Source organism: Primulina huaijiensis, unplaced genomic scaffold, assembly GCF_012295235.1.
Source record: "Primulina huaijiensis isolate GDHJ02 unplaced genomic scaffold, ASM1229523v2 scaffold43369, whole genome shotgun sequence".
Classification (NCBI taxonomy): Eukaryota; Viridiplantae; Streptophyta; class Magnoliopsida; order Lamiales; family Gesneriaceae; genus Primulina; species Primulina huaijiensis.
This window is the reverse complement of record NW_027360496.1, coordinates 107,613-133,091: the sequence shown is the minus strand read 5'-3', so window position 1 is coordinate 133,091 and position 25,479 is coordinate 107,613. Positions and strand designations below refer to the sequence as shown.

Below are 25,479 nucleotides of genomic sequence, written 5' to 3'. Positions count from 1 at the left end.
ATTTTATCACATATTTCATATTATGCAAATATATAGCAAGAAACATATATAGTATAAAATGGACAAACATGCCATTTCTATTATATTTTAATAAATTTATTATTTACCACTAATAAAATCAGCTTTTATATTTATTTTTTTCAATTTAAAAATAATTAAAATATTAATTTATTTTTGGATATAACATAAATTATTTATAAACGCGAATTTGTTTGTGCGTAGATTATTAATATTCATTATAGTCTTTTTTTACTTTTAAAGGGAAATTAACTATTTATTGAATCAAAGTATTTCATATGTGTAATTGCAAGTGATTGTGGTATTTAGAATAATCATATCATATTATTATTTCAATTTTGTATGATAATAAATAATATGGACGAAAAATTTCAATTGGTTGAAAATGATAAATTCATATATTTAAATTTAAACTATAGAATTTTATTTGCATAAAATAATTTAAGTGAAGATATTTGATTTAACAATATGTTTCAAATAATATATATTGAGTGAATTTGAAATTGATGACAACTATTGGTAAAATTAAACTGTCCAAAATAACCGAGAATAAATTTACAATTCATTTAAATTTAAATCATTCAAATAAGTTAAATAAATTTGAAGTATATAATTTTAAATAACTCGATCGAAACACGCTTTAGATTATTTTACAACGTACCCATTTCTAAAAAAGTTATTTAATTAATTTTATCTATCATGTCTATTTGTCTTTCTTTTTAATTTCCATTCATTTCCCTAAAACTGGGAACATGGTGTGCGAATGTTTACCAGTTTGCGACATCTCGTTAAATTATATTTTCCCCAAAAAAATGTCAATTCTACAAATTCTATACCCTTAAAATCGAACTTTCTGGCCCTTTGTTGTATTTTGATTTGATAATTGTATAGGCAAAAACTTGTGTGAGACGGTCTCACGGGTCGTATTTTGTGCGACAGATATCTTATTTGGGTCATCCATGAAAAAGTATTACTTTTTATTGTGAAAAGCGATAGGGTTGACCCGTCTCACATATAAAGATTCGTGATACTGTCTCACCAGATACCTACTCAATTGTATATTGATAAGAGTCTAATCATTAATTAGTGCTATATCTTCTTCATCATTTTGCATCCCTTGAAACCCTTTGTATAGATTTAAAATTGGTTGATTTAAAACATTTTAATGAATTGAGACATTAAAATTTTGTTTGAAGAGATTAAAATGCGTTTGGAATCCAAAATTATTTCAAGCGTACTTAAATTCATGCCTCAACAGTGTAGATGCACAAGAATTGCACAAAATTTATTTTATTTTATTTTTCTATAATAAAAAATTAAAAATTAAAAAAAGAAAGAAGAAAGAAGACCTGCACAAAATTTTCACGACTGGTTTTCTTTAAAAAATTTGTGCAATTCTTCTTATTTTAAAAAATACAAAATAAAATACATTTTGTACAATTCTTGTGCATATATCCACACTAATTATTCAATAAAGTTGCACACAACAAAACAAAATGTCACGAGTACTGGCTTTCTTTAAAAAATCGATATGATCAATTCATAATAAAATCACACATAAACTTGGGGTGCACGAATGTAGTTTTTGTTCGAACAATTTAACAAGTTCGTGATACAACGGATACAAAATGAAATTGACCCTATGGCAGGAGGGAGGAGAAATGACATTCCAAATCATCTCTACGGCGGAATTGCCGGTCGTTGCTCTATCATTTTGTAATACAGAACAACATTTTCCTGCATCCGACAAGGAAAAAATAAGTAACCCCAATTCTCTAGTTCGTAAAAGCATGTAATGTCAAAAACACAACGCAATCATCGAGATTCATTTTTTTTTATGACGTCCGCAACTGCTACCTTTCGGTACACATTATAGCTTGCAAATCATGTTATTATAGTAAAATTGTATTGTGCAAGCTTTGTGTGACAAACGTGCCCGATAAAATGTTGATAGAGGAATCAAACACTCGCCTACAATACAAACTCGGACACCCCTTAGGGGGCAACTCGAGATTAATATTGCTAACCTGTCTTATGGTCTGCCATGTGGAAGGGTCAAAACAGACGTAGCAACCTACTTCATAGTTTTCATTCTTTACCGTAGGAACCGAGTTCTTGTCCCTACTGAACCACATGTGGAGCTCTCTGTGGAAGTACCACCCTCTATCATGTCTGTGAAGAAATTGGAAAACTTTTGAGTCATTTTCATTATGAGGAACGAAACTTTAAGCATGTAACGTTATATGTAAAGATCATCATCCAACAAGTCGTAATATGACTAGTTAAGAGTTATGTATTAACATGAAGAATGGGTTAGTCGAATGGTACATTTCTGAAAAACTGAAAAAACAAATGGAACTTTAAAGATGCAAGGCGAGGTTAAATTTCTAAGTTGTTGTGAGGGAATATTTTATTTATATTTTTTAGCACAAATTTTTTTTAACAAAACCTCAAAAGTTCAAGCTTCTGGAGTTAAATTCTCATTTCTAAGGATAAGAAGAGGCAGCCACACGTCCGTCGTAATAGAAACGGTCTTCTTTCCAAAAAGATGTCGCTAATTAGCAAGAAGGATGAACAAGACTACCTATCGTTAAGCTCATTTTTATGAACTCAATGTTAATACTACAAGTTTCAACAAAAAAAACCCTCTTAACTATTCTATCTTGCAAAAATGTTATAGCTACAGAGAAATGCATGCTCAAGAAACAAAGAGAAATGTAAATCGAATATCTCAATGAAAAAGTCTTACAGTTCATTTGCTGCAAAGAGTTGCGCCTGGTCTTGTGGCATGCTGCAAGATAGGAGACGAAATCCACAAAAATAAGCACCACTGAACCTAAATTTTAAATTAATGAAAGGCCTTTATCGAAGTACTTACCTGTAAAAAATGTAAAACAACATCGCCAGATGGAATTTCTTGAAGTGACTAAGCTGCACGAATACAAGGTGACGCATTAATTAATAACAACGTTAACTGAATATGTTTGCAATAGTTTACCAATTAAAGGAATAAAAAAAACACCTTCAATGGAGGAGGTTGTTCAGTATTGTAGCAGTCAGGGATATTATACTTGGGCCCTTCTTTCACAGGTTCATCAGACCATGGAGATGCAAACTTTTGGTTAAGAGGCTCCAGAGAATTTAAGTCGAGGCCAAGGGAGTGCGGATCAACTCCCATAGCAAGAGAGGTTTTCGCTGGATTGGCACCTTTTATTATTTTAAGCAAACCAAGCAACCCATAGTCATCAGGTCCAAGCCGAGAGCTTTGTGCCACCTCTTTACCTCTTGAGGGATTATATAAGCGAGTTGAGGTTGAGGTTGCTGGAAATGCTGATATCGCTGCATAAGATGACAGATTACAAGTCATTAGAAATACAAATTATATATCCTCTATTTTTTTATTGCTGAGGCTGCACAAAATGTTCTCCCTGCCGCTGTGTTGCGCTATAATCAACTAGACCGCCGATGTTAAGACCACCTATCATAGTTCCAAGAAAGAAAAGCAAATAGATTCATAGCATCAAGCTCAAGTAATGATAAATATTCCATTGAAGTCAGACTAGACTAAATAGATGAAATCGGCAGCTAGACCCAATATTCATTTTCTTGATGAAACAATTGAAAACCTAGTAAATCTCAAACTTTTCTATACGCATGCTTTTCTAACTAACCGATATAGATTAGAGTTAGGAGTTGATTTATTAAAGAATGTTGAAGAGAGTCTCATTCCCCACACCCAAAATGAACAATAACAACCGGTGAAATTAGAAACACCAAGTTTATATTTCATCAGAAAATGTGACAAAATAGGTATCAAGACCATATGACTACCCTTGACACGGTGAAAAAACAAAAATTATAAATGTGATGGCATATATGGTATCAAAACCATATCACCACCCATTGAAGTGGTTGCAAATTCATTACTATGAGAATTAAAGCACCTTCATATGGCGACCAAGGGGAAAAATCCTCATTTGAAATGCCGAAATATTGATTATGTTGAAAAAAAAACTAAAGTTATTGGTTTGCTTTAAACTTGTACAGTAAGGAAAAATCTCTCGTAAAAAAAAAAAATTTTAAAAAATAGTCTCTCTGTTTATAATTACCTGGTTGACCTTCAAGATCACCAACAGAAGAATATATAATATCCAAATAGGTGGCATAAGTCATTGACATCAACATTAATATCATCGCCATTTGAGTCATTTAGTAATCCCATATAACTAAAATGACTGGTCTCATCTTGAAATTGGTTTTGTGGAAGTGGCATGGGAGCCCCAAAATGAGAATTGCCGGGAATGGGGAACATACAAGAAGCTAAGAAATCCAAATATTGTTACTTGAATAGCAATGGCAGTGTAAATGAAATTGGTTTTTCAACATTTAGTTTTGCATGAGTTGTATATCCATAAATACAAATGAAGAATACTTCAATGCAACTTATGTACGTAAAAATATACAATGTTGTTATTGCTAAGCAAACTTGAAAAACTAACAAATGGATAAGTTAGATTATGGACATAGAACTTGTAAATGCTAAACTTCATATCGGGTTTAAGTATAATCCTGCCAATGTTGTTGTACTACTTAGGTATTCATATGTGATAAACGTATAGTCTTTACCGGACAAATTCAAGCCAGAAACAGGACTAGGGACATTAGCCAACCCAGTAGAACTTGAACCACTACCATCTGCACTGACAAAACCACCAATAGAATTGACCATTCGTCCTGCATGTCCTTTATTTGGAACCACAGGTGGCTTATTTGGAACCAAAGGTGGCCCTGAAATCTCAAAATATGATGAAAAGATTGTAGATTCAATACATTCCAAACAAGTTGTATTTGTAGGTTTGAAAAACTTATACCCCCGGTTTTTGTGATGCCCGAATACCCATGTGAGCTTCCAAGAGACAGCTGCATCAGATGGTCAATTACAGTTTAGGATTTCTCAAGAAACTAGATAGTAGAGATATTTAAGACCACTTGCAGATAAGATTATTCGTTGTATGCATACAAAGAATTTTTTTGAAGAGTTTTTCCTATTGCAATATTGTTAGATAAATAGTTGTCTAGTTTTACCTGGGAAGGTTCATTGGTTAAAACACGTGACGTGTTTCTCATACTCGACGAGCCTCCTTGAGTTTGTTGAATGCCATTTGGAAGATCGACAATATTTGTTGATCTTGATGCATATGATCCAGGAAAATACGGAGTAAAACTCCCGTGAATATTGTTGCGAAGCCCTTTATTGTTTCCAGCAATATTGAGGAAAGAAGATTTGTGTTAATTCAAGCATTACAACATCTATATAAAAAAAGTAGATATTGATCAGCAACTTGGAGAGTATACCACCAGATTCATTAGAAGCAGCACTAGGTCTAGATGGAACAAATGGGGTAGAATAGGGAGTCATATAAGTTCTTCCATTGACATCTACACGGTTTGAGTTAGACTTGTTTGATGTCTTTGGTGTCCACATTTTGCACTTCAATAACTGCAAGATAATAAGTACAACATTATTAAATCATTTTGGTCTTTCAAAATATGAATGCCAAACTTTTTATGGCATATGCAACACATTGATTGATTTTCCAACTATGCGATGACGCATCGCCAAAAAGAATCATAAAGATCACCAAATGAACAAAAAATCTTCTTCTTGTCAACTTTTTCTTAATACGCATAGTAATTTTCGGATAGAATTTAAAATCGTCATTCCATCATATATAAAGCAAGTGACGTAAACTCGATTCCATGAATCTTGTAACGTCCAACTTACTGTAAATGTACAACGACATGATTTAAATAACACAAATATAACCGCACAATCGATTATCACAAAATAGATTTTTTTTAACTGTTAACGGTCAAATAACTTGTTTCTTTTTCTTTTTGGCATGAAAATCCAGATCTTTGTTTAAAAACCCACAAAACATATACAATTATGTCTTTTTAATGCTTTCAAAAAAATTTCTGCCATTTTAATTTGCTAGGCACCAAGATCTCACTTCTGATAAAGTTATTCTCTTAGAAATTTTTTTACCAAGTAAACCACAGATCTCTTCATTCAATGGTTGCTCCTTTAAATCATTTACAACTAAATCAAATCCAGAATTCAAGAAGTCTCCAGGAAAGAGGAGATCTAAGACAACATCAAATTCTTTAAACTCAATTCTTAACCCATGCAATAACCACATCCACACAAACAAAAGAAATTCAACAAAACAAAAAAAGCTCTAAACAAACGCGTGCATGCTCACCCAGATTCTTATAAAACCCTAAAAAACATATTGATTCAGATAAAAAAAAAAAAAAGAAAAGAAAGTTAAAATTCTACGGAAAGTTGTTCTCACTGAATGTTAAGTGGTGAACAGGAGCTCATGCGAAGAAGGATATATGCTTTGTAATAAGTTGGCTGGCTGGAAACGATACAGGACTCTCTTTATATAGGAGGACTCTCCATTGTCTACGGTGCTAGGAGTGTACAATTCTCTACAATTCTCCATTCAAACATTTATTTTGGGTTAATAAAATTTATTTTTTTTTGTAAATAATGCATTGTATGTACATCATGTATAAATTTGAAGTTACTATATAAAATAAAATTTTCATAAAATTGTCTTTTTCTGCGTCCTATTATTTAATAAATATATTATAATTATCCTATTTATAATTTTATCTCTACAATAAAAAAAAATCCACTCAATCTTTTTAACATGTGTCTTGTAAGTTCAAACAATCTATGTAATATGATGCTATTTAATGCATGTAATCTTCACTAGAGATTTTTTTTATTTAAAGTAAGTAACTTTATAATTTGTAATTAAATTGAGCTTATCTTGTAGAATTCTTAACATTTGTCTTTATTTTTTTATCTCATTCTATTTAAATTTAAGTAAATTAATATAAAAACGATCAAATCGTAATATAATATAAAATATTAAAAAAAAAAGTGAGTCCATAAGTTTCTATATGCATTTGTGTTAGATTACATTGATTAAAAAAAAACACGCACACACATTTGACAAACATTAGTTTAATTTACTTTAAAATAAAAAATTTACTTTATTTATTAATTGATAAAACATTTTACTTTTAATTTTATTAAAATCCATTTTTTTATTTGACTTTAAATTTTAAAAGGAAAAAAAAACATGACCATGACAGATTAATTAAAAAAAACTCAAACATAAACTTTGAATGAAAAAATTACTGTAACATCGCTTCACACAAACTTTGGATTTTGTATTTAATTACATTTACGTGCATGGAGAATAATGTTGACTCATTGAAATAAATTTTTTTGGGTATTTGCCATTTGGCACCTGAATGGAAACATTAACATGTTTGGTTTTTTTCTAAAATATATTCCAAAATCATAGACTGGTTATAATAAAGGGAAAATTAATTACAGCCGAGAAATTTAAATTAGTAATATTATTAATTCTAAAGAATGAATGTTTTTATCATTTAAACAAATTTTTTTTATTTTTTTATTATTTTTTATTATTATTGTTGTTACTTAATTATATGTTTTATATAATCCTTATATTATCCAGACCCATCCAAAAGCTTTCGCCTATTACCTTTAGTTAAATATATAGTAGAACAATCAAATTAGCCCAGTCCATTTTACTTTCAAATAAATAATCAAACTGATGGTATTAATATATTTTATATTAATTCTACTGGTTGTGACGACGGCTATATATAGGATGTTATCAATCGAATGAGTGATGATTGAATGAATGATAATATATTGTCTATGTACATAAAGAAATATTTTTAACAATTGATAAAGAAGATGTTGTACAAAAGTTTCAAAATATGAAGACTTGAATAGATNTTTTTTTTTTTTTGCCATGATGTCTTAAATGGAAACACCAAGGATAGATAAATGGGAAGAGATCAAAATTTAAATTTTATGTATGTTTCTTAATTTATACTGATCTTTTTTGGAACGTCGAAAACACGATGCTTGCTTTTATTTGTTTTATTCAACCCATCTCTTCTACGTCCACAAAACTAGAACTATAAGCATTGTCTATTACGGATCAATAATTTGCTCTCATCAGGAAACAATTGATCTTTGTGAAGACTATTATAATTATAATATTTTAAATATTTGAATTGCACAATTATTATAATATTTGGTTCTTTGGTAAAGCTAACAAATGTACGGTTTCATTATTAGCACTAGAGCCAATTTCACATGTAATATCGTCAGAACGATTATGAGCTTGTTCAAGAAGCTACTCTCAGAATTTAGAGCAAGAAGACTTTTATTAACAATCAATTGTGTATCTTGATCCAAGTCTCGAGTTGATTAGCAATATCAACGAACGACTTAACTTGCAAGTTGCAATATAAATATTTGACATGAAGCCTTTCAGAAAATAAATGTACATACATAAAAAATTAAATAGAAGATTATATTTGCACCCCCACGATGATACAATATCTTAAAAGTGGGCCAATACAAGTTGAAATTTGACAGGTTTAGAGTTGGCCCAATTCAAAAAATTTCAAGCATGATGATTAAATCAAAAATTTATATATAATAACACAATAAAAAATCTCTTAATAAAAAAATAAAATATAAAAGTTCTTCGACAATTTTTTTTGGGGAAGTTGGTGAAAAATACCCAATCAAAACATTTCTTTGGGTTCACACCCTATCCACAAAATTGTGGTACAATGTCATACAAATTGTGGTACACTTCATGTAGAAATGTGGTACACTTCATGTGGAAATGTGGTACTAAAAAAATACCCAGAGACTGAACACAAAAAAAAAAACGACGGCTGAAGAATGAAGGCCAATTCCCCGTTCTTTTTTCGTTGGTAATCGGCCACATGACTGAAGTCTGCGTTCCCAACGTTTTTCGGATGTTTGTTTCGAGAAAACTATATTGAAAATAAAATATCTATTTAGTTATATCTTAGAAAAGTAGTTAAGAAGATTTGGGCGAGTTTTAAACAAATCTTTGCAAAAATATCAAAGAATTTTTAAAACATCCTTTTAATAAAAAACAGGCTGTATCTTAAGATACCGTTTGGTTCGTGATATGAGACAAATAGTAGGGAGATAAGTAATATTTTTTAATAATAAAATATATAAAAATGATTGTTAATATAATATTTGATTTGATTGATTAATTTGATTAAATTTGAGATAATGTGATATTGTTTTGTCATTTTGAAAATATTAATAAAATATTTATAATATTATTTATTAAGGATAATATTGTAATTTCAATTCAATGATTTGATTGATTAGAGATAAATAATTGATGATTTGATTGATATAAGATAAATGATTGATTAATGGATAAATAATATAGTACATCAAACATGATATTAGATTGGATAAAAATATAGATAAGTAATATAGCGAACCAAATGATTCCTAAAGGTTTTTTTTTAATTTTCAGTTCATCTCCAAAATGATAATTTTTATTTATAAAATTTAAAGACCATAAACAAGTCATACTTGATGTATATCTTTTTTGTTTTATTTTTATCATTATATAATTACACAAAACATGCAATAATTTTTATTTAACTGATAAAATTAATTAAAAATTTTAATTCAATTTTTTAAAAATAAATATATTTTAAGGTTTAAAAAATAAAAATAATGGGTTAGATTTTATTTAAAAATCACAATCATAATATATTAAAAATTGCCAATACAAAAGTAGTGCTGCAACTTATAAGATAATTTTTATTTTTTTCTATCCAAATATCAAATCAATGGGATAGATATAGTGATAGGTCATAAATTAATATTTAATATGAACAAAATTATATAGGATAGGGGAGCAGACGACAACGTACAAATCCATGCACGTGATGCGAATTTCCAAACTGGCAATTAGAGTTCTGTACTTTGCTGCTTTTTCTAATTCAATCAAGTCTTTTCAATCCTGACTCGGACATCCCACCCTCAAATCGGGCCCCGTTGCAATTCATGGCAGGCTACAAAATACAAAATATATGTATTTTTATTTTTGGTATTTTATATATATAGCCCTACGAAAACTCGAGTCATCTCTCGTAGGGAAAGAAAACCAGGGTCGAGTCAGGTCAGACCTAGTCTTGGGTGGTGAGTTGGAGCTAACTCAAGTAAAATAAGCATCTACCCTATTTAAATCTCCATTTTTACCTCAGACACACGGCCATCCGGGATACATAACAAACTAATAGGAACGCATACAAGTTCGAACTCATATCCTTAGTCGGACAACATAAGAGGAATAAATCAATCGATCATGGACTTTGTCCACCGATAATCACGAGGCATGTTCTTTATGTTTACGAGATCGTGCTAAAGCTGAAAAGTCGGTCATGTCCTGGCATTGTGAGCACTACCCGAGTATACTGGGATAAGCACCTATCTTAATATCATATAAATACGTCCAGCATAGGTAAAATCGAAAATTTAATTCATTCTAAAAAACAATTCTAATACTCATTTTTTGATCATTATATTTTTCTTTGCGTGAATATTTCACTGACTTAAAAGTTGAAGTGACCATGTCAAAAACAATTTTGGTGTTCCGCTAACATTTTCTTGTTTGAGCGTGTGCAGACCACCCGATCGGGGCTCATCAACCCTGATCAACAGTACTCACAAGGAAAGAACGCATTCCAACCCGAGAAATTGCTCACTCAACACACTCACTTTTCTTGTTATAATCGATAAATATATATGTTTAAAAAAGAACACAAAATTCTCATGAGACTATCTCACGGGTCAATTTTGTGAGACGAATTTTTTACCCTACTCAACTCATGAAAAAAATATTATTTTGTATGTAAAAGATATTATTTTTTATTCAAAATATTGATCGTGTTGATCTATCTCATAAATATAAATATGTGAAATTGTCTCATTAGACAACTGCTCAAATAAAACACTGTGACATTCATCAAGATATTATTTATCCATCAGGTTCAACTGTTCAATCGTGGAAATAATGAATTATTTTTAAAGAAGAATTTTTTTTTTTTGAGAAATCGTACATGGAAATATAAAGCAATGCATATTGAACAAATAAATTACATAATGTGGCTCTAAAAAATTCAAATAATCGAGACAACACCCACTTCTGATTTATATCGGTAGTTAATTAGTAAAATATTTGTTTATATACGAATTTAATTTCCAAGTTCACAGAAGCGGATGTCGTTCCATTATTGGCGGCGTCATATTTTTCGGCCAGGCCGCATCCGACTTCTTTAGTTCGTGACGTTTTTCTTTTAAAACAAATAATGTAAAAATTCTCATTAATGACTAATATTTAATTTCGCGCATATTTTTCTAAAATTTTGAGGTACTTTTAATTATAATAATAAATGGCCAATTCTGAAATTTTAGAAGTGAAGGTGATGTATTTATTACATATCAAGAGGGGAATCAAAATTTTCCGAAAATCGCTTTTTTTTTTAGCAACAAAAAGTATAATTTTCGTAGCAGCAAATTACTTACTTTTCGGTTTTTTATTTCTTTTTTTTTCGGTTTTCGGTTTTGAAAATATATAATCCGATATTCGAATCATTTTTCTTCGTTTCGGTTCGGTTTTATACCAAAACAGTTTGGTTATTTCGGTCGATTATTTCGGTTTTGGTATAATTATTTAAATTAATAATATAAATATATTGTAAAATATAATATGTTAACGTTCTACATGTTTTCCTAATAAAATATTTAAATATAAAGTTTAAATTAATTAAACAAACAACAATCAACTAAAAATTGTTCAAAACGGTTTTTCATTCAACTAAATATTAAACTATTATTAATTTAATGAAATTTCAGTTTGTTCGGTTTTGACATATATAATCTGAAACCGAACCAAATAAACTTCGGTTTTAACATTTATATCCGAATTACAAAATTCGGCTTTTGGTTCGGTTTGTTGTTCGGTTTTTTCGGTTTGAATTTTCGATTTAATCCAAAGTTTGAACACCACTACTCACAAATTACAATCTATATTTATATGGTTATATTCAATAAAAATATATATATTTATGCACATTGAATGGATTAAATGTGCATTAATTTCTCGATTTGTTTAATTGACTATGTGGTACGTTGTATCTTTAATACATTTTACAACACTTTTGCAATAATAATTTATCGATGTGTATTTGCATTAATTATATATATCGTAACATCAGTGAATTATGTAAATGTTTTAAGAAAAGGTGTAATCCATTAAATTTTAAATATTCTTAAATTATATTCGTAACTTAAATTGATGGGAAAAAGTAGACCTTATTAACTATTGATCATGTTTTTTTTATTTTTTTGGAAATTGAAAAGACTTGTTTCGAAAGCAATTAAATTTCACCACAAGACGTTTCCTTTGTCAATTTTTCTTTTTTATTTTGTCTAAAATTAAATAAGATTGTACCGATCGATCATTTCAAAAAAAATTTGCACCAAAACATCAATTTTTTTATGGGATCGAATTATATACCTTACAAAATTAAAATTTTAAATTACTAGGAAGCAAACAAAATCGACTCAATTTAGAATACGTTCAAATATACTTTCTAATCGAATAATGAAGGCAAATTATATTATTTGATTATTTGCAAGTCATTTTATCATTTTCTTTTGGTAGAAAGCAACGTGCGACTTGAAGGACACGATCCGTTGTGGATTTTTAGATCCACCATCTTATTTTAGATTTATCGAGGAATGTATGAAAATAACGAGGCCATGAAATGATTCTATATTTTGTCTAATACTACAGGACGATCTACTAAACAAATTTAAGGTAAATTCGGATAGTTGACTCAAATTGAATTGAAATTATCGCAAGTTTATTTATCGAAATTTGAGATGACTAAACACAATTTTGCAGCAACAAAAAAATCCTTAATTTATTTGGTTGGGTCCCAATCAAACGCTCTACTCAACAAAATTTCACTTATAATTAATATAATAGGATATATATATTTACGATTATATTATAAAATAAAATAATAACGAAAGCTTTTTTATATTCATTAGAATTAATTAAAAATAATAAATAGGATATATATATTTACGATTTAAGATATTCATCCTTTAGTTAGTATAGAAAAACATCAGCTCTCTCTCTCGCATAATGGCTTCTTAAACTTTCTGATCACTAGTAAAACCAGAAAAACCATGGGAAAGACTTCGAAATGGTTTAGAGCTCTGCTGGGACTCAAGAAATGCGATCCAAACCCGAACACACGTCAAATCTCGCAACCACCGAAGAAGAAATGGAGCTTTGCAAAGTCCCATATGGAAAGAGGTCACCTGAAATCACAATACGTCGTAGTCACGAACGATAATGACCCCAGCCACCACGCAGTCTCTGTCGCCGCTGCTACAGCTGCCGTTGCGGAGGCTGCCGTCGCGGCTGCTGAGGCTGCAGCTGCGGCAGTCAAGTTAACCAGCGGCAGCGGTAGGAGTACATCAACGAGCACGGCGGCGTGGGTTAGCAAAACAGGCGCTGGGCGCTGGAGCCTGAAGGATCGGGCAGCCGTTACGATTCAGTCACATTTTCGTGCATATCTGGTATGTTACGCGTTATATACTTTCCTATTTATATTATTCGGGCACCCTTACTTCTCGATCAATTTTCCTACTACGTACTCGGGAGTTTCGAGTGTCGTACCAATGTAGATAATTTTTAAATGAGATGGCGAAGAACTGGTTTGTCTCTATGCACATCCTGAGCTGTTTTCTTGTAGTCAAGTTTCAATATTTTAGGCTGTATTCAGATCGGATGCATAGTAATTTAGTCGGGAAGTTGTCCCTTTGAGGCTGAAACGTGCATTCTTTCTTGAATCGTACATAAACTTTCTCTGGTTATGATATTTAAAGAAAATTTATTTGTGCTTGTGGACTATGGTATAGTTTTGTTCTTCAGTTCACATGAAATATGTTATATAAAAAAAATGTATGAACGGCCCATTAGCCGGTGAAGAAGAAAAAGGAAGATGTCAGATAGGGTCTAAGGCTAGGTCGAAGCCGTGTGGACCTGCATGTATTGATACTAGTAGTTATGGTTGAGTTAATTTAAGCATCTTCTTCAAAAATACAATGGCATGGCGTTTTCATGCATTTATTGATCCTTAATATTCTTGCGTATAAATTTGTTGACTTTAATTAATTCTTCATCGGTTTTGTACGTATTAACAATAGGGAAGCTTTCTTTCCTCATTTTTTTGAAAAATAATATAAAATTTGTTCTCCTAATGGGCTCCTTACTCGACAAATCATTCGGGTCTTCACATGGTTCAGGACATGGTTCTTAATGAGTTAGTTACGTTGGTTAGGAGTAGCCAGGATTTCAAACTTTCCCAGTAATTTGGTTTTTGAAAATGCATTATTATGATGTTAAAAAAGTGCGTATCTTTGTGACTTAAAATTATGTAAACAATTCCTGGGAATTCGACATGTGAAATTTTTCGCTTCCGTGTTCTTTCATTCATACGTGTTGTGAATGCAAGTTCTTTCTTTAGCATACCGCTGGCGATATAAGATATGAAGTATTATGGGGTTCGGGTTAGTTAGCTCCAAAAACTTGGTATCTACTGGTCCCATTCTCGTTTTATTTCATTTGAGATTTAAAGTTATCCAAGTTGAGTTTGCTTTATATCTATTACTTTTTATGTATAGAGATTTTAAGTTCATTTTTTTCTTCAGTTTTATCTGATATGCCTACTTTTAAATGTCATACATGGTCTCAGAAGACTTTTGAAGTGAAATTCGTGTTTCTTGAGGTGCCAATATCTTTAAAAAAAATTTAACATGGTTTTTCGTCTATGGCTCATGCCTCCATTATTGGTGATGAATTTTTTAGTTTATTTAAAAAAGTTTCATCAAATGCTAATTACTTTCTCTACTACTTTCACTTTATGTACTGGCATATGTTATTAATGAATAATTGTCCCTTATTGCAGTTTAGTCGTTTGCACTTTGCTATAATGAATTTGTTGAACGCGTCTGGCTTGATTTGTAGTTTCACTTTCATGTTTAAATGGTTTGATATTTTTACATATTGAGCTGTACTAAAATTTCGATTTTTGTCACCTTCATGTTGTCTCGTCTCAAATTCCCACCTTACATACACCTTGACTCCGCCAGACCACTATGGTAGCACCACAGTTTTATCATTTCAAGAATGTATTTTTCCCCGCACCACCCGATTATTAGAACCGGTCCAATAAATTGTTTTGTTGAATGTGTAGTCAAGAAGAGCTCTGCGGACCCTGAAAGCATTAGTTAAACTTCAAGCATTGGTGAGGGGTCACCTTGTGAGGAAGCAGACTGCAGATGTTTTGCGACGAATGCAGGCACTTGTACGAGCTCAAGCAAGAGCCCGAGCTGGTCGCTTTTGGATTTCTGAGTCCCCATATCCAAGCCTGAAATATTCCCACTTCAGTTATCATGTGAGAAAATACTGGAATTACCTCTTTAACTTTTTAAATTTTGAATTAGTCGTAGGGGCATGGCATGACCGGAAAGCGTATAAGTTGGGATGTGGACCATTCTTTTTATTTCCGGTCAGTGAAAATACGTACTACTTTATGATTCGAACAGTTGACATACTTCGTAAGTGTGTAAACAGGCCATGTGAAAAGTTGCTTCGCCTAATTTTGTGGTGGAACCTACTTCAATCCCATTGGAGTTGATGATAATCTGGTTTTTATTTGACTTGATGAACATTTGCAATATATTTTCGAATAGGTTTTGTACCTCAGGGGTAATTTAAAGTTTAAACATTGACCGTTCAAAATCTTGTCGAATTTGTGTACATAAATTTTACCCCGTTTACCTTTTTGACCTTTTGAAGAAAGGCCTATATTTTTACATTGCACAACATTTTTAGGGGCCGCCAACACCCGAGAAAATTGATCATGTTGTTCGGACTAGGAGTATGAAGCACGAACAATTAACGATGCTCAAGGTGAACAAAATTGACCTCGTTTCCCCTGGATTATTGTCTTCTTTCTCTCTAACCATACAACTGAGCATAGATTAATATGTGTGCATGCAGAGAAAGAGTTCAAGATCCAGCGGCAACGTTTCCTTGGATGCAGAAAAACTACCAACAACTTGCAATAGATTGGACTGTAGATTGGGTGATAGATCATGGGAGCAAGGACTTCGTACAAGAAATGGTCCCACAGATGACGAAAGAAGTTATAAGATTCTGGAAGTCGACACCGGAAAACCTTCCGCTACCAATTGTAAAACGCTATTCCATGCTTCTCATCCTAGCCTTGGCTCTGATCTAAACTGTCAAAGCTTTTCAACATCCAAGGACTCCACATTGCATTCAACAGTTCTGAGTCCAATCTCTGGTGAAGTTAAATCTTTGATCCCTATGAAATTTGCAAAAGACAGAGATGAAAGTGCTTTCTGTACTGCGGAGAACAGCCCACAATTATATTCAGCATCATCTATGGGTGGCAGCTCTAAAAGAGGAGCATTCACCCCTTCGAAGAGCGATGGCTCGAGAAGTTGTCTCAATGGTTACACCGACCACCCAAATTACATGTCTTTCACTGAATCATCAAAAGCCAAGGCAAGATCCCTCAGTGCTCCAAAGCAAAGACTTCAATACGACAGATCGGGGTCTACAAAGAGATACTTGGTACATGGATGCCATGAGTCGAGGTTGATTGCCCATAGAGTTTCTGCACCGGATGTCAACTTCACAATCAAAGCTTATCCAGGGTCTGGTCGATTGGACAGGCTTGGAATGCCCACAGGAGAAGGTATTACTGGTTTTCGTGGTGGTCAGTGGCTCGGATGTTAAGTTGCCTTTGGTTTGGTATCTTTTTATTTGACTGATACATTATCCCAAGTTTAACCAGCTTCCCTTACCTTAACATGTTGAAAGTTAGTTTTTCAGTTGTTTAAATGATTAACGCAAGTCATATCCAGCAACTTAAGCAGCTTTTTACGTAAGTAAAGAAATCACATGTTAACATGGTTCATGCACGTCCGAGTGAATTGTTTGGCTCGTTGACGTTATTTTACGGATGCAACACTAGAACTATGAAATGCTACGGGATTTAAATATGTAACTAGTCATGTCAAGAACTAGCTTCCGATCGAAAATGTGCAATTTCATTAACTATAAAAATTATTTTCGGTAGGACACTTGGTTTGATTTAATGGTTTGTCTATGCATATTCATAATTAGGTCAAAGATGATACAAAACGATATAAACTAGTCACTTCGGAATAGGAATATATGTGCATCAGAAACATGGTATGGCCACTGTGGCCATGAGAAATTCAGAAATTCAAAGAAAGTGTGTCTATGCTACTTCCAAAGGAATCCAGAGGATATAGCAATGTAATAATATGCATTAAAACCGAGAAATCAAGCGGTGCAAAAAACAAATCAGCACAAATTGCAATCGAAAGGAACTATCTCTGAACCAACCAACATTAAAAGACAATAGTTACGGAGCCATGCAAAAATCAACGCTTGCCACCACCACCTCCGAGCTTAGGGCCACCTCTGGGTCCAGCACCCTTAGGCACGTTACTCTTGGTACCTTTCTGCTTTGACAAAACTTCAGCCTTCTTTGCCTTCTTCTCATCCTTGGTTTTCTTGATTCTTTCCTTAATTTCACTGCGGTAAAAAATTAAAAATCACGAGGAACTCTGAACTGCACAGATACCACCGTTCTGGGGTTTGAACTCAACTTACCGTAAAGCAGCTTCACGTGCAGCATCACGGACCTCTGGCTTTTCAGTTCTTCTCTTCTGAATAACTTCCAATGTTGCGCCAACAATAGACCTTGAGTAGGGTTTCCTTGTGGCTCGTCGCCTCTTCTTCACCGCTTCGGCAGCATCTCCCTGAGTATCAGTGCGGAAATAAGAGCACAACGAGAATCAGTTAAGAAACATACTGAGAGAGAGAAGATGGTCTCAAGTAAGAAAAAACCTTCTTATGTTGTTTTCGGTAAATAGCAGTCCAATTCAGTTTTGCTGGCCTTAGTCGGTTGTGGAAATACCTCTTGCATTTTGAGTTAGCAAAGAGGAAGACCTAAAGAAACCAGAGAGTAAAGTTTCAGCAGAAAGAAACTTAAATCGATGATAAATGTAACCACCTCCCTCTTATCTGACCTGGGAGTCGGAGCGAATAAATCTTATGCCTTTTCCTGGATATATCTTGGCACCACTGAAACGACAAAGCTCTGTCCTGATAACCCAATATAAACAGTAAGTTATGAACTCGTATACCACCTGAACTAAAAAAATAAGCAGTGGAAAATAGTAACAGTTCCACTAGAATTCTTAGTTAACAAGAACAGAACTCTCAAGACATTGAAGTCCTCATCAAAAACCATTTCTGCAATCAACTTTTCCGCAGCAAATCAAGTCATACACAGCTTACGAAGATTGAACACAGCTTACGAAGATTGAACATTATGTACCATAGGCTGGAACTAAGACAACACAGAGCGATATGAGAAGGCGAGGATAATAATTAACACCACCATACTCTTCATTTGAACTCTTTGAAAACAAGTAAATACACAATGAAAGCTCCAAAAGCACATGATTCTGCAGAGTACTTCCTAAACCATAATTTTTTTTTTGAGAAGACTTCCTAAACCATAATAACAAACGAGTAAAATGCGATTCCAGGTTCATAAATATAAAAAGAAAAAATTCAACACTTAACACGCAAATCACATTTTAAAATCCACTCAAACAGAAGCTAATTCTCCACTGAAAACCTAATTCAAGCCACGTGATCGACCCCTTGAAATTTTATTACACAAGATATGCTACGTTAACTTGCCATTACTTGAACCAAAATGGTCCGCTGAAATCCTAAGCCTGCATGATTAGAGCAAGATACAAGCGAATGAAACACTGATCCCATCGAAAACTTGAAACAACAGTCATCCCCACAAAAAAAAAGATCTCAGAACAGCAAAAAGTTAATCAAAACGCCAGAAAAATCCCGACACCGATAAAAACATTAGGTAAGACAAAGCAATTTTACACACAAGAACCATAAAAGGTGCAATTTTGCATGCGTTAGGGGTAGAAAGAGATCGAGAAACATACTTTAGAACCATTGTTGTCCAAGCTTTGTAGAATCCGGGCTGCTTGCTATTCTAAAGAGAGGGTGAAACCCTAGTTTCCCAGCAACCTAAATAGGATCTGGCTTCTGCATGAAAACGGTGTCGTCGTACATCAGACATGGGCTTTTTGAAGCCCATATTTCGTAGTGGGCTCTCATTTTACAATTGAAGGGCATGGCGTAATGGTTTCTTCATAATGGCTCACCAAATTAATAAATATAGATTTTTTACTTAAAAAAGAAATAGATTTTGAAAAATATTTTCCATCTCAAGAAAATAAAAATAGTTCATTTTCTATATCACCAGTGACAGTATAAATTATTTAATGAACCATATTATGATGTAATTTTTTTTTAAAAAAAAATTGCCAATAAATTTATATATTTTCTAAGAGCATGTATCTTCTGATACGGTCTCACGGATCCATTTACGCAAAACAAATCAACTCGATACATATCTAAAGTAGAAAATAACATTGTTAGCATAAAAAGTCATATTTTGTTATTAATTGAGTTGACTGGAGATTCATATCACAAAATTGATCAATAAGACCGTCTCACAAAATTGATTCTTGATTTTCTAATTACATGACTAAATTAAAATGCAAAAACCCTTATTAGATCGTTCAATTTCGTGAGACGGATCTCCGTCCCAACCCGATCCATGAAAAATTATTGCTCTTCAGTATGGATCGATTTGACCTCTCTGACAAATATTGATCTATGAGACCATCTTCACAAAGATACATGCTCAAATTAAAATTAGTTCTAAAGGCTTTTATAAGCTAGATTTTTAATATTGGAACCAAACGAATCAAACTCGACCTTGGACAAATTTCTGTTACATTCTATTCGTTTGAGTACCGAAGTAATTGTAGGATTTTAAATCACATCACAAATCGTAATTGTAGGATTTTAAATCACATCACAAATCCATAAAAAGATTAATAACAAGATTTCTGTGACATTCATAATAATAAAATAAAATAAGGAAAAAAATTTGAAAGTTAGGAATATGTGTGGAATATTGACTTTGTGCAGCAGCTGCTCAAGACTTGGATTGATAGCCCCACGGATTCTGGCTTGCCCACTTCCATTGATCCCTACACATTTCTTCTATACCATATTTTGCCCTGTATATATTTATATATATGTATAAATATAAAACATGCGCTGAAAATGATCACAAAAGAACATATGTGCATTCAGCTACATCCTGAAAATCATAGCAATCCAAGAATATCAGGTTTCTGTATTCCTCTCTCTCTGCCTAGTGCCTCCGAGTAGGAAAAAAGGGAACCAGGCCAGAATAGGGCCTGAAACCCAGCTCACTCCGTCTGTTTTAACTTCACCCATACCTCTTAGGCCAGGAAAAGCCATTACTTCATGCGCCAAGGCCTCGACGAATAGTGTGGTATGACTAGTATTTTAACTAATTCAAATTTCAACTGAACAATGAAAAACTATGACAAACCCTGAATGTTGTTAAGCTCAAGATTTGAATGCAAAGAAGAGAAGTGTATATCCGCTGGGACACTTAAATATACTTACTTCCAACCGAGCTCTTTTTCGGCTTTCTCTGTGGATGCATAAACAGCCGTGGCATCTCCTGGCCTCCTCGGACAAAGTTTGATGGGTATTTTCTGCAAGATAAGAAAAAACGTTACAAGTCTAACTAGTCGCGTGGCATGTAAACTAGCGGGTTTATGGACAAGACAGGGAGATATTTCTATGATGTCGGGGATGCAGTCTGACAGAGGGGAGAAAATTAAAATCTTCAGGTGCAGCGAAATTTTGATTCTCGAAAAAATTACTGATAAAAATACATTTTTTTCAGGTGGTGTTTTACCGTCTTTCTCAGCTCCCATCACTATGCTCTAGGAGGAAGAGAGCAAGGAAAAGTAGTCACCTGTCCTGAAGCCCTTTCGAATGCAGCTACCATGTCAAGAACGGATGTGCCACGACCCGTCCCCAAGTTGTAGGCAACACAACCTTAAAAGAAACCTTCATTAGATAAGGTAAATCATATCCAGTGATGTCATGCAATCACAAACTAAAATTAAAAAGATGTGAAATTTTGAGATAGCAGAATAGTTTTTCAGCAATGGTATACGATCACCTATATCCTTGTTCTCGAGAACCCTTTCAAGTGAAACTACGTGACCATCCGCCAAATCCATTACATGGATGTAATCTCGTACCTGTTTCAGATGGTATACATAATGAAACACAATTTAATCACTCGACCTTTTTAATATGCCTAGATACACATCAGAAATACAGAGAATGCATTTTATATATATAGGAGGATTAAAAAACATCAGTTGTGCAAAAAACAAATTGAGCACCAGGGATTTTATTCTTGAATGAGCCTACATACCGCACTACCATCATGTGTTGGATAATCGTGACCATAAACATTTAACTCAGGCAATCGGCCAACGGCCACTTGAGTTATATAAGGCATAAGATTGTTAGGGATGCCCTTTGGATCTTCTCCCATAATGCCACTCTCATGAGCTCCAACAGGGTTGAAGTATCTGAGCAAAATGATTCTCCATTCTGGGTCGGCTTTTCGAATGTCTCGAGCAATTTCTTCGAGAAACAACTAGTTAAACCAAGAAGAGAAAATTGTAAACGCCATTTCTTTTAACCTAAAATACAATGCCATAAATGAAAAGACATATTCTTGAAATAGTTATGCTGAAGACCGACCTTCGTGCGACCATATGGATTCATGGCCTTTAATCCATAATCTTCGAGACAAGGAATTTTATCCGGTTGGCCATACACAGTTGAAGATGATGAAAATACCAACTACATACCGGAACACAAACAGAAAAAGGTACAAAATTTACAAAAAAAGTATAATTTGAAGAATATCTCAGTTTCAACATCCCTGAATTCATTTAAATGAAAGGATGTGTTGAAATCCAATAAAAGATTCAAGTGAAGCACACACCTTCTTACAATTATATTTAGCCATGGTTTTGTATAAATTAATTGATCCGATCAAATTATTGTCAAAATATCTCATGGGGTATGCAACACTTTCACCAACAGCCTTCAACCCCGCAAAGTGGATCACTGCATCAAAACTATCATAAGAATAATAAAAATTATATTTGCCAAAAGATCAAATCCAAATCCATTCAAATTAAAGATCTTTCTTAATAGATTAATTCATACTTGGTAGAAGAGAACAACTTCTCCAAATCCTCCACATTCCGAATATCCCCCTGCAGGTGAGACCAGAAGTAAAAAAACATTCAGAAAAACATCGAAATTCATAATATATACATCATACAAACGTATCTTTACAGTCATAAATCATTACTTGAAGAACAGATATCACTCCCAGTTTATTTCAAGCAGATGAAACAACAAAAAATAACGAAACAAAAGCAAAGTTTTCACTAATCACAAATCAATAAAATATCAGCATCACCTTAATTCACAACTCAAGATCCCTACTAAAGCACATTACCACACGCACAGAACACACATCAGTTCTCGATATATAAAAAAATTCAGAATCGTAAAATACCAAATGGAAATCAAGATACTGGGATAGTTGAGGCCCGGCCAACTGCCTTAGTCTATGAACCGCCTCTTCCACAGAATTGTCGAGATTATCTATGATCGAGACCTTAAACCCCTGCTTCAACAGCTGCAACACCGTGTGAGTGCCGATGAATCCGGCGCCACCCGTCACCAAGATACTCCTTTTCTTGAAGCCCGCCATTGAAATCGATCTTTCCTTCTGGGATCAGCAGATTCCGCGACTATTTTCTTTGTCTGCAATGGAAGATGGAGATTTTACGGAGTGCCTTGCAAGGGATGGGAGTTTGCTATGATTGAGACGCATTAAATATGTGTTGAAAAGAGTTTGAGCAAATTAAGAAAACGTTTTGACGTAACATTCGATAAAGCTAGTTTGTATGATCGAATAATGAATAAACAAAAATATCCATCAATAGATATAGTATAATTTATATTAAAAAAAAAACATTCCCAGCAAATCTTTAGCGCCAAGAGTCCCATAACTTCCAAAACCCTCGGCCCACCCTTTGTGCCACCGCCGCCTACAGAGGCTTCGTTCTCCGACACCTCCACCTTCAGTTCGATTAGTTTTCTCTCCCAATTCTAACCTCTTAAAAAGTGTATTTACCTGGGTGAAAATGGCGGTAGACAAAAGAGCAAGCTCGAAGAGGAAGCTTGCATTTTTCGATTTTACAAGATCGTGCTTTCCTGGGATTATCTTCGCATCCTTGAAGAATCCGAGGTATTGAATCCCCTACCCTATTCCCTTTTTCCTTTTTCTCTTCCGTTTTTTGTGTGGGTTTTTGGCCATACACTGTTGGTGCAATCTGCGTTGTTAACTAGCCTCACTGAATCACAGTTCCGCAAAGTCTAACACGCACAAGTCTTCTTCTTTTATTTTATTTTTATAATTTTGGTTTTACGGTGGTCATGGATTTTGATTATCAAGTCTAGTTCTTTGTATTCGAGCATCAATTAAGGTTTACTCACATTTTTTTTTATGAAATATTTAGTAGCGGAACCCCGATAAGAAGATCGGGGAAGGTGGTGTAATGGCTCTTTAGGGTCGTGAAAAAGATGTTGCTATATTTTCTTGTAAAAAGAGATGAACACTGGAATAACCGATTACGAACAACCTGAAGTTGACGAGATGGTAAACGCCGGAGAAGGATATGCATATGATGACGACTTTGGCAAGAATATAATGAATAAAAAAATGGATCAAGTGTGAAGAGGTAGGTGGGTGATTGATATTCCAAAAATGTAGCCTACTTTGGTGTACTACTTTGAATTTTTCAAAAACTAAAGGATGAAAAGTAAAAACCTACCTTTTTAAAAATTTTAAAAAAAAAATTCGAAAACAACCTACTTTCTAGATGGAAAAAGGTCATAGTATAGTAGGAAAAATATATAAGAAACTAATTAAACATCATGTGATCTTTGTTTTAAAAAAAACAATTTATTCGGCTGGACCCGGCGGCTAAGTACAGCGAGTTCCCACCGACAAAAGGAGAGGCTGCTGATAGAATTTAGAAATAGTCGGTCAATAAATAAATTTAATGTAGTTGTTGCATACATATATATATATAAATAATATTATATCACTTAAATTAGCAATGAGCAATGGTTTAATTAATTTATTTAAAGTAAAGAAATCTGAATTTGGGGAAAAAAGGTAAGTAGTTTTTTTTTTCTTTTTGATCAAATTTTAAAATTAAAACAATAATAAAAACGCGTCAATTTAGTACGAAATATGATGTAACCAAACGCAATCTTTCTGTATAAATACTCTAAACCTCCACAAATTTACAAATGTAATTAATCAAACGCACATTCCAAATTCAAAATGAATCACCAAAAGATTGCTGTCCTAATCTTCTTCCCACTTCTCTTCCTCCAAACCCATGCGATAATCTTCAATATCCTCAACAACTGCTCCTATACCGTCTGGGCCGCCTCCCTCCCCGGTGGAGGCCGCCGCCTCGACAGCGGTCAGACGTGGACGCTCGGCTTCCCCAGAGGGCCCGGACGCGCCAAAATATGGGCCCGAACAAACTGCACCTTCGACGCAACGGGCCGAGGCAGCTGCCTCACCGGAGACTGCAACGGCCAGCTCCAATGCCAGACCTACGGGTCACCGCCCGCGACCCTCGCGGAATACGGGCTCAACAGCTTCGCATACAAAGACTACTACGACATCTCCGTTTTACAAGGATTCAACGTGCCGATTGAGTTCCAGCCCACCTCGAACGGGTGCACCCGACCCTTGAGATGCACGGCGGACATCACGGGGCAGTGCCCGAATGTACTCAAGACTCCCGGGGGATGCTATAACCCGTGTACGGTGTACAAAACGACGGAGTATTGCTGCCACTCGGGACCGTGCAGGCCGACGGATTTGTCCAGGTTTTTCAAGTTGAGGTGCCGCGATGCTTTCACGTATCCCGAGGATGACCCCACCAGCACTTTCACATGCCCCGCCGGGACGAATTATCGGGTTGTATTCTGCCCGTAGAGATTTCTGCATTATAATTTGAATTATTATTAAATTTTGTTTCATCCAATATATAATAATATAATAATACATATTTTCTGTCTATTCGATTTTTTTCCAAAGTTTGAACACCCGTGTTTGCAAGTGACTTCAGACAGATCTATCTTGTGATTCATTAGAATAAAAACCAGAGTTTATAATTTGAGTTAAAGCTGAATTAAAGACTCTCGACCGAGACCGGGTTACTTGTCTAAACTCGGAGAAGAGATTTCTTTTTAATGACAATTTCAAAACATATAATAGTTT

At 33.8% G+C, this 25,479-nt stretch overlaps 5 protein-coding genes across 6 annotated transcripts; 2 read left to right on the top strand and 3 right to left on the bottom strand.

Moving 5' to 3' along the window:
* Window positions 1–1,655: 1,655 nt before the first annotated feature.
* LOC140970145 (probable NOT transcription complex subunit VIP2) lies at window positions 1,656–4,911 on the bottom strand. The gene is made up of 6 exons (XM_073431751.1): window positions 4,645–4,911; window positions 3,041–3,357; window positions 2,897–2,949; window positions 2,768–2,809; window positions 2,046–2,190; window positions 1,656–1,755 (listed from the first exon to the last, which is right to left on the bottom strand). The coding sequence occupies exons 1-6, from the start codon at window positions 4,745–4,747 to the stop codon at window positions 1,699–1,701; spliced, it is 717 nt and encodes a 238-aa protein (XP_073287852.1). The 5' UTR covers window positions 4,748–4,911; the 3' UTR covers window positions 1,656–1,698.
* Window positions 4,912–13,135: 8,224 nt separating this feature from the next.
* Window positions 13,136–17,147, top strand: LOC140970153 (protein IQ-DOMAIN 22-like). The gene is made up of 4 exons (XM_073431768.1): window positions 13,136–13,588; window positions 15,268–15,468; window positions 15,909–15,986; window positions 16,077–17,147. Exons 1-4 carry the CDS (start codon window positions 13,193–13,195, stop codon window positions 16,839–16,841), a joined length of 1,440 nt encoding a protein of 479 aa, XP_073287869.1. The 5' UTR covers window positions 13,136–13,192; the 3' UTR covers window positions 16,842–17,147.
* A 231-nt stretch (window positions 17,148–17,378) lies between these two features.
* Window positions 17,379–19,308, bottom strand: LOC140970156 (large ribosomal subunit protein eL24y-like). The gene is made up of 5 exons (XM_073431773.1): window positions 19,121–19,308; window positions 18,167–18,242; window positions 17,985–18,086; window positions 17,748–17,896; window positions 17,379–17,669 (listed from the first exon to the last, which is right to left on the bottom strand). Exons 1-5 carry the CDS (start codon window positions 19,129–19,131, stop codon window positions 17,516–17,518), a joined length of 492 nt encoding a protein of 163 aa, XP_073287874.1. The 5' UTR covers window positions 19,132–19,308; the 3' UTR covers window positions 17,379–17,515.
* A 682-nt stretch (window positions 19,309–19,990) lies between these two features.
* On the bottom strand, window positions 19,991–23,029 carry LOC140970154 (bifunctional UDP-glucose 4-epimerase and UDP-xylose 4-epimerase 1-like). 2 transcript variants are annotated; one of them, XM_073431769.1, is made up of 9 exons: window positions 22,684–23,029; window positions 22,326–22,375; window positions 22,099–22,234; window positions 21,852–21,953; window positions 21,517–21,744; window positions 21,256–21,337; window positions 21,046–21,128; window positions 20,688–20,779; window positions 19,991–20,269 (listed from the first exon to the last, which is right to left on the bottom strand). In XM_073431769.1, the coding sequence occupies exons 1-9, from the start codon at window positions 22,879–22,881 to the stop codon at window positions 20,185–20,187; spliced, it is 1,056 nt and encodes a 351-aa protein (XP_073287870.1). In that variant the 5' UTR covers window positions 22,882–23,029; the 3' UTR covers window positions 19,991–20,184. The 2 variants fall into 2 exon arrangements, with proteins under 2 accessions (XP_073287870.1, XP_073287872.1); XM_073431771.1 differs by lacking the exon at window positions 19,991–20,269 and having other exon boundaries at window positions 20,289–20,779; window positions 20,986–21,128.
* Window positions 23,030–24,497: 1,468 nt separating this feature from the next.
* Window positions 24,498–25,260, top strand: LOC140970155 (protein P21-like). The gene has a single exon (XM_073431772.1). The coding sequence runs from the start codon at window positions 24,526–24,528 to the stop codon at window positions 25,192–25,194; it is 669 nt and encodes a 222-aa protein (XP_073287873.1). The 5' UTR covers window positions 24,498–24,525; the 3' UTR covers window positions 25,195–25,260.
* Window positions 25,261–25,479: the final 219 nt, after the last annotated feature.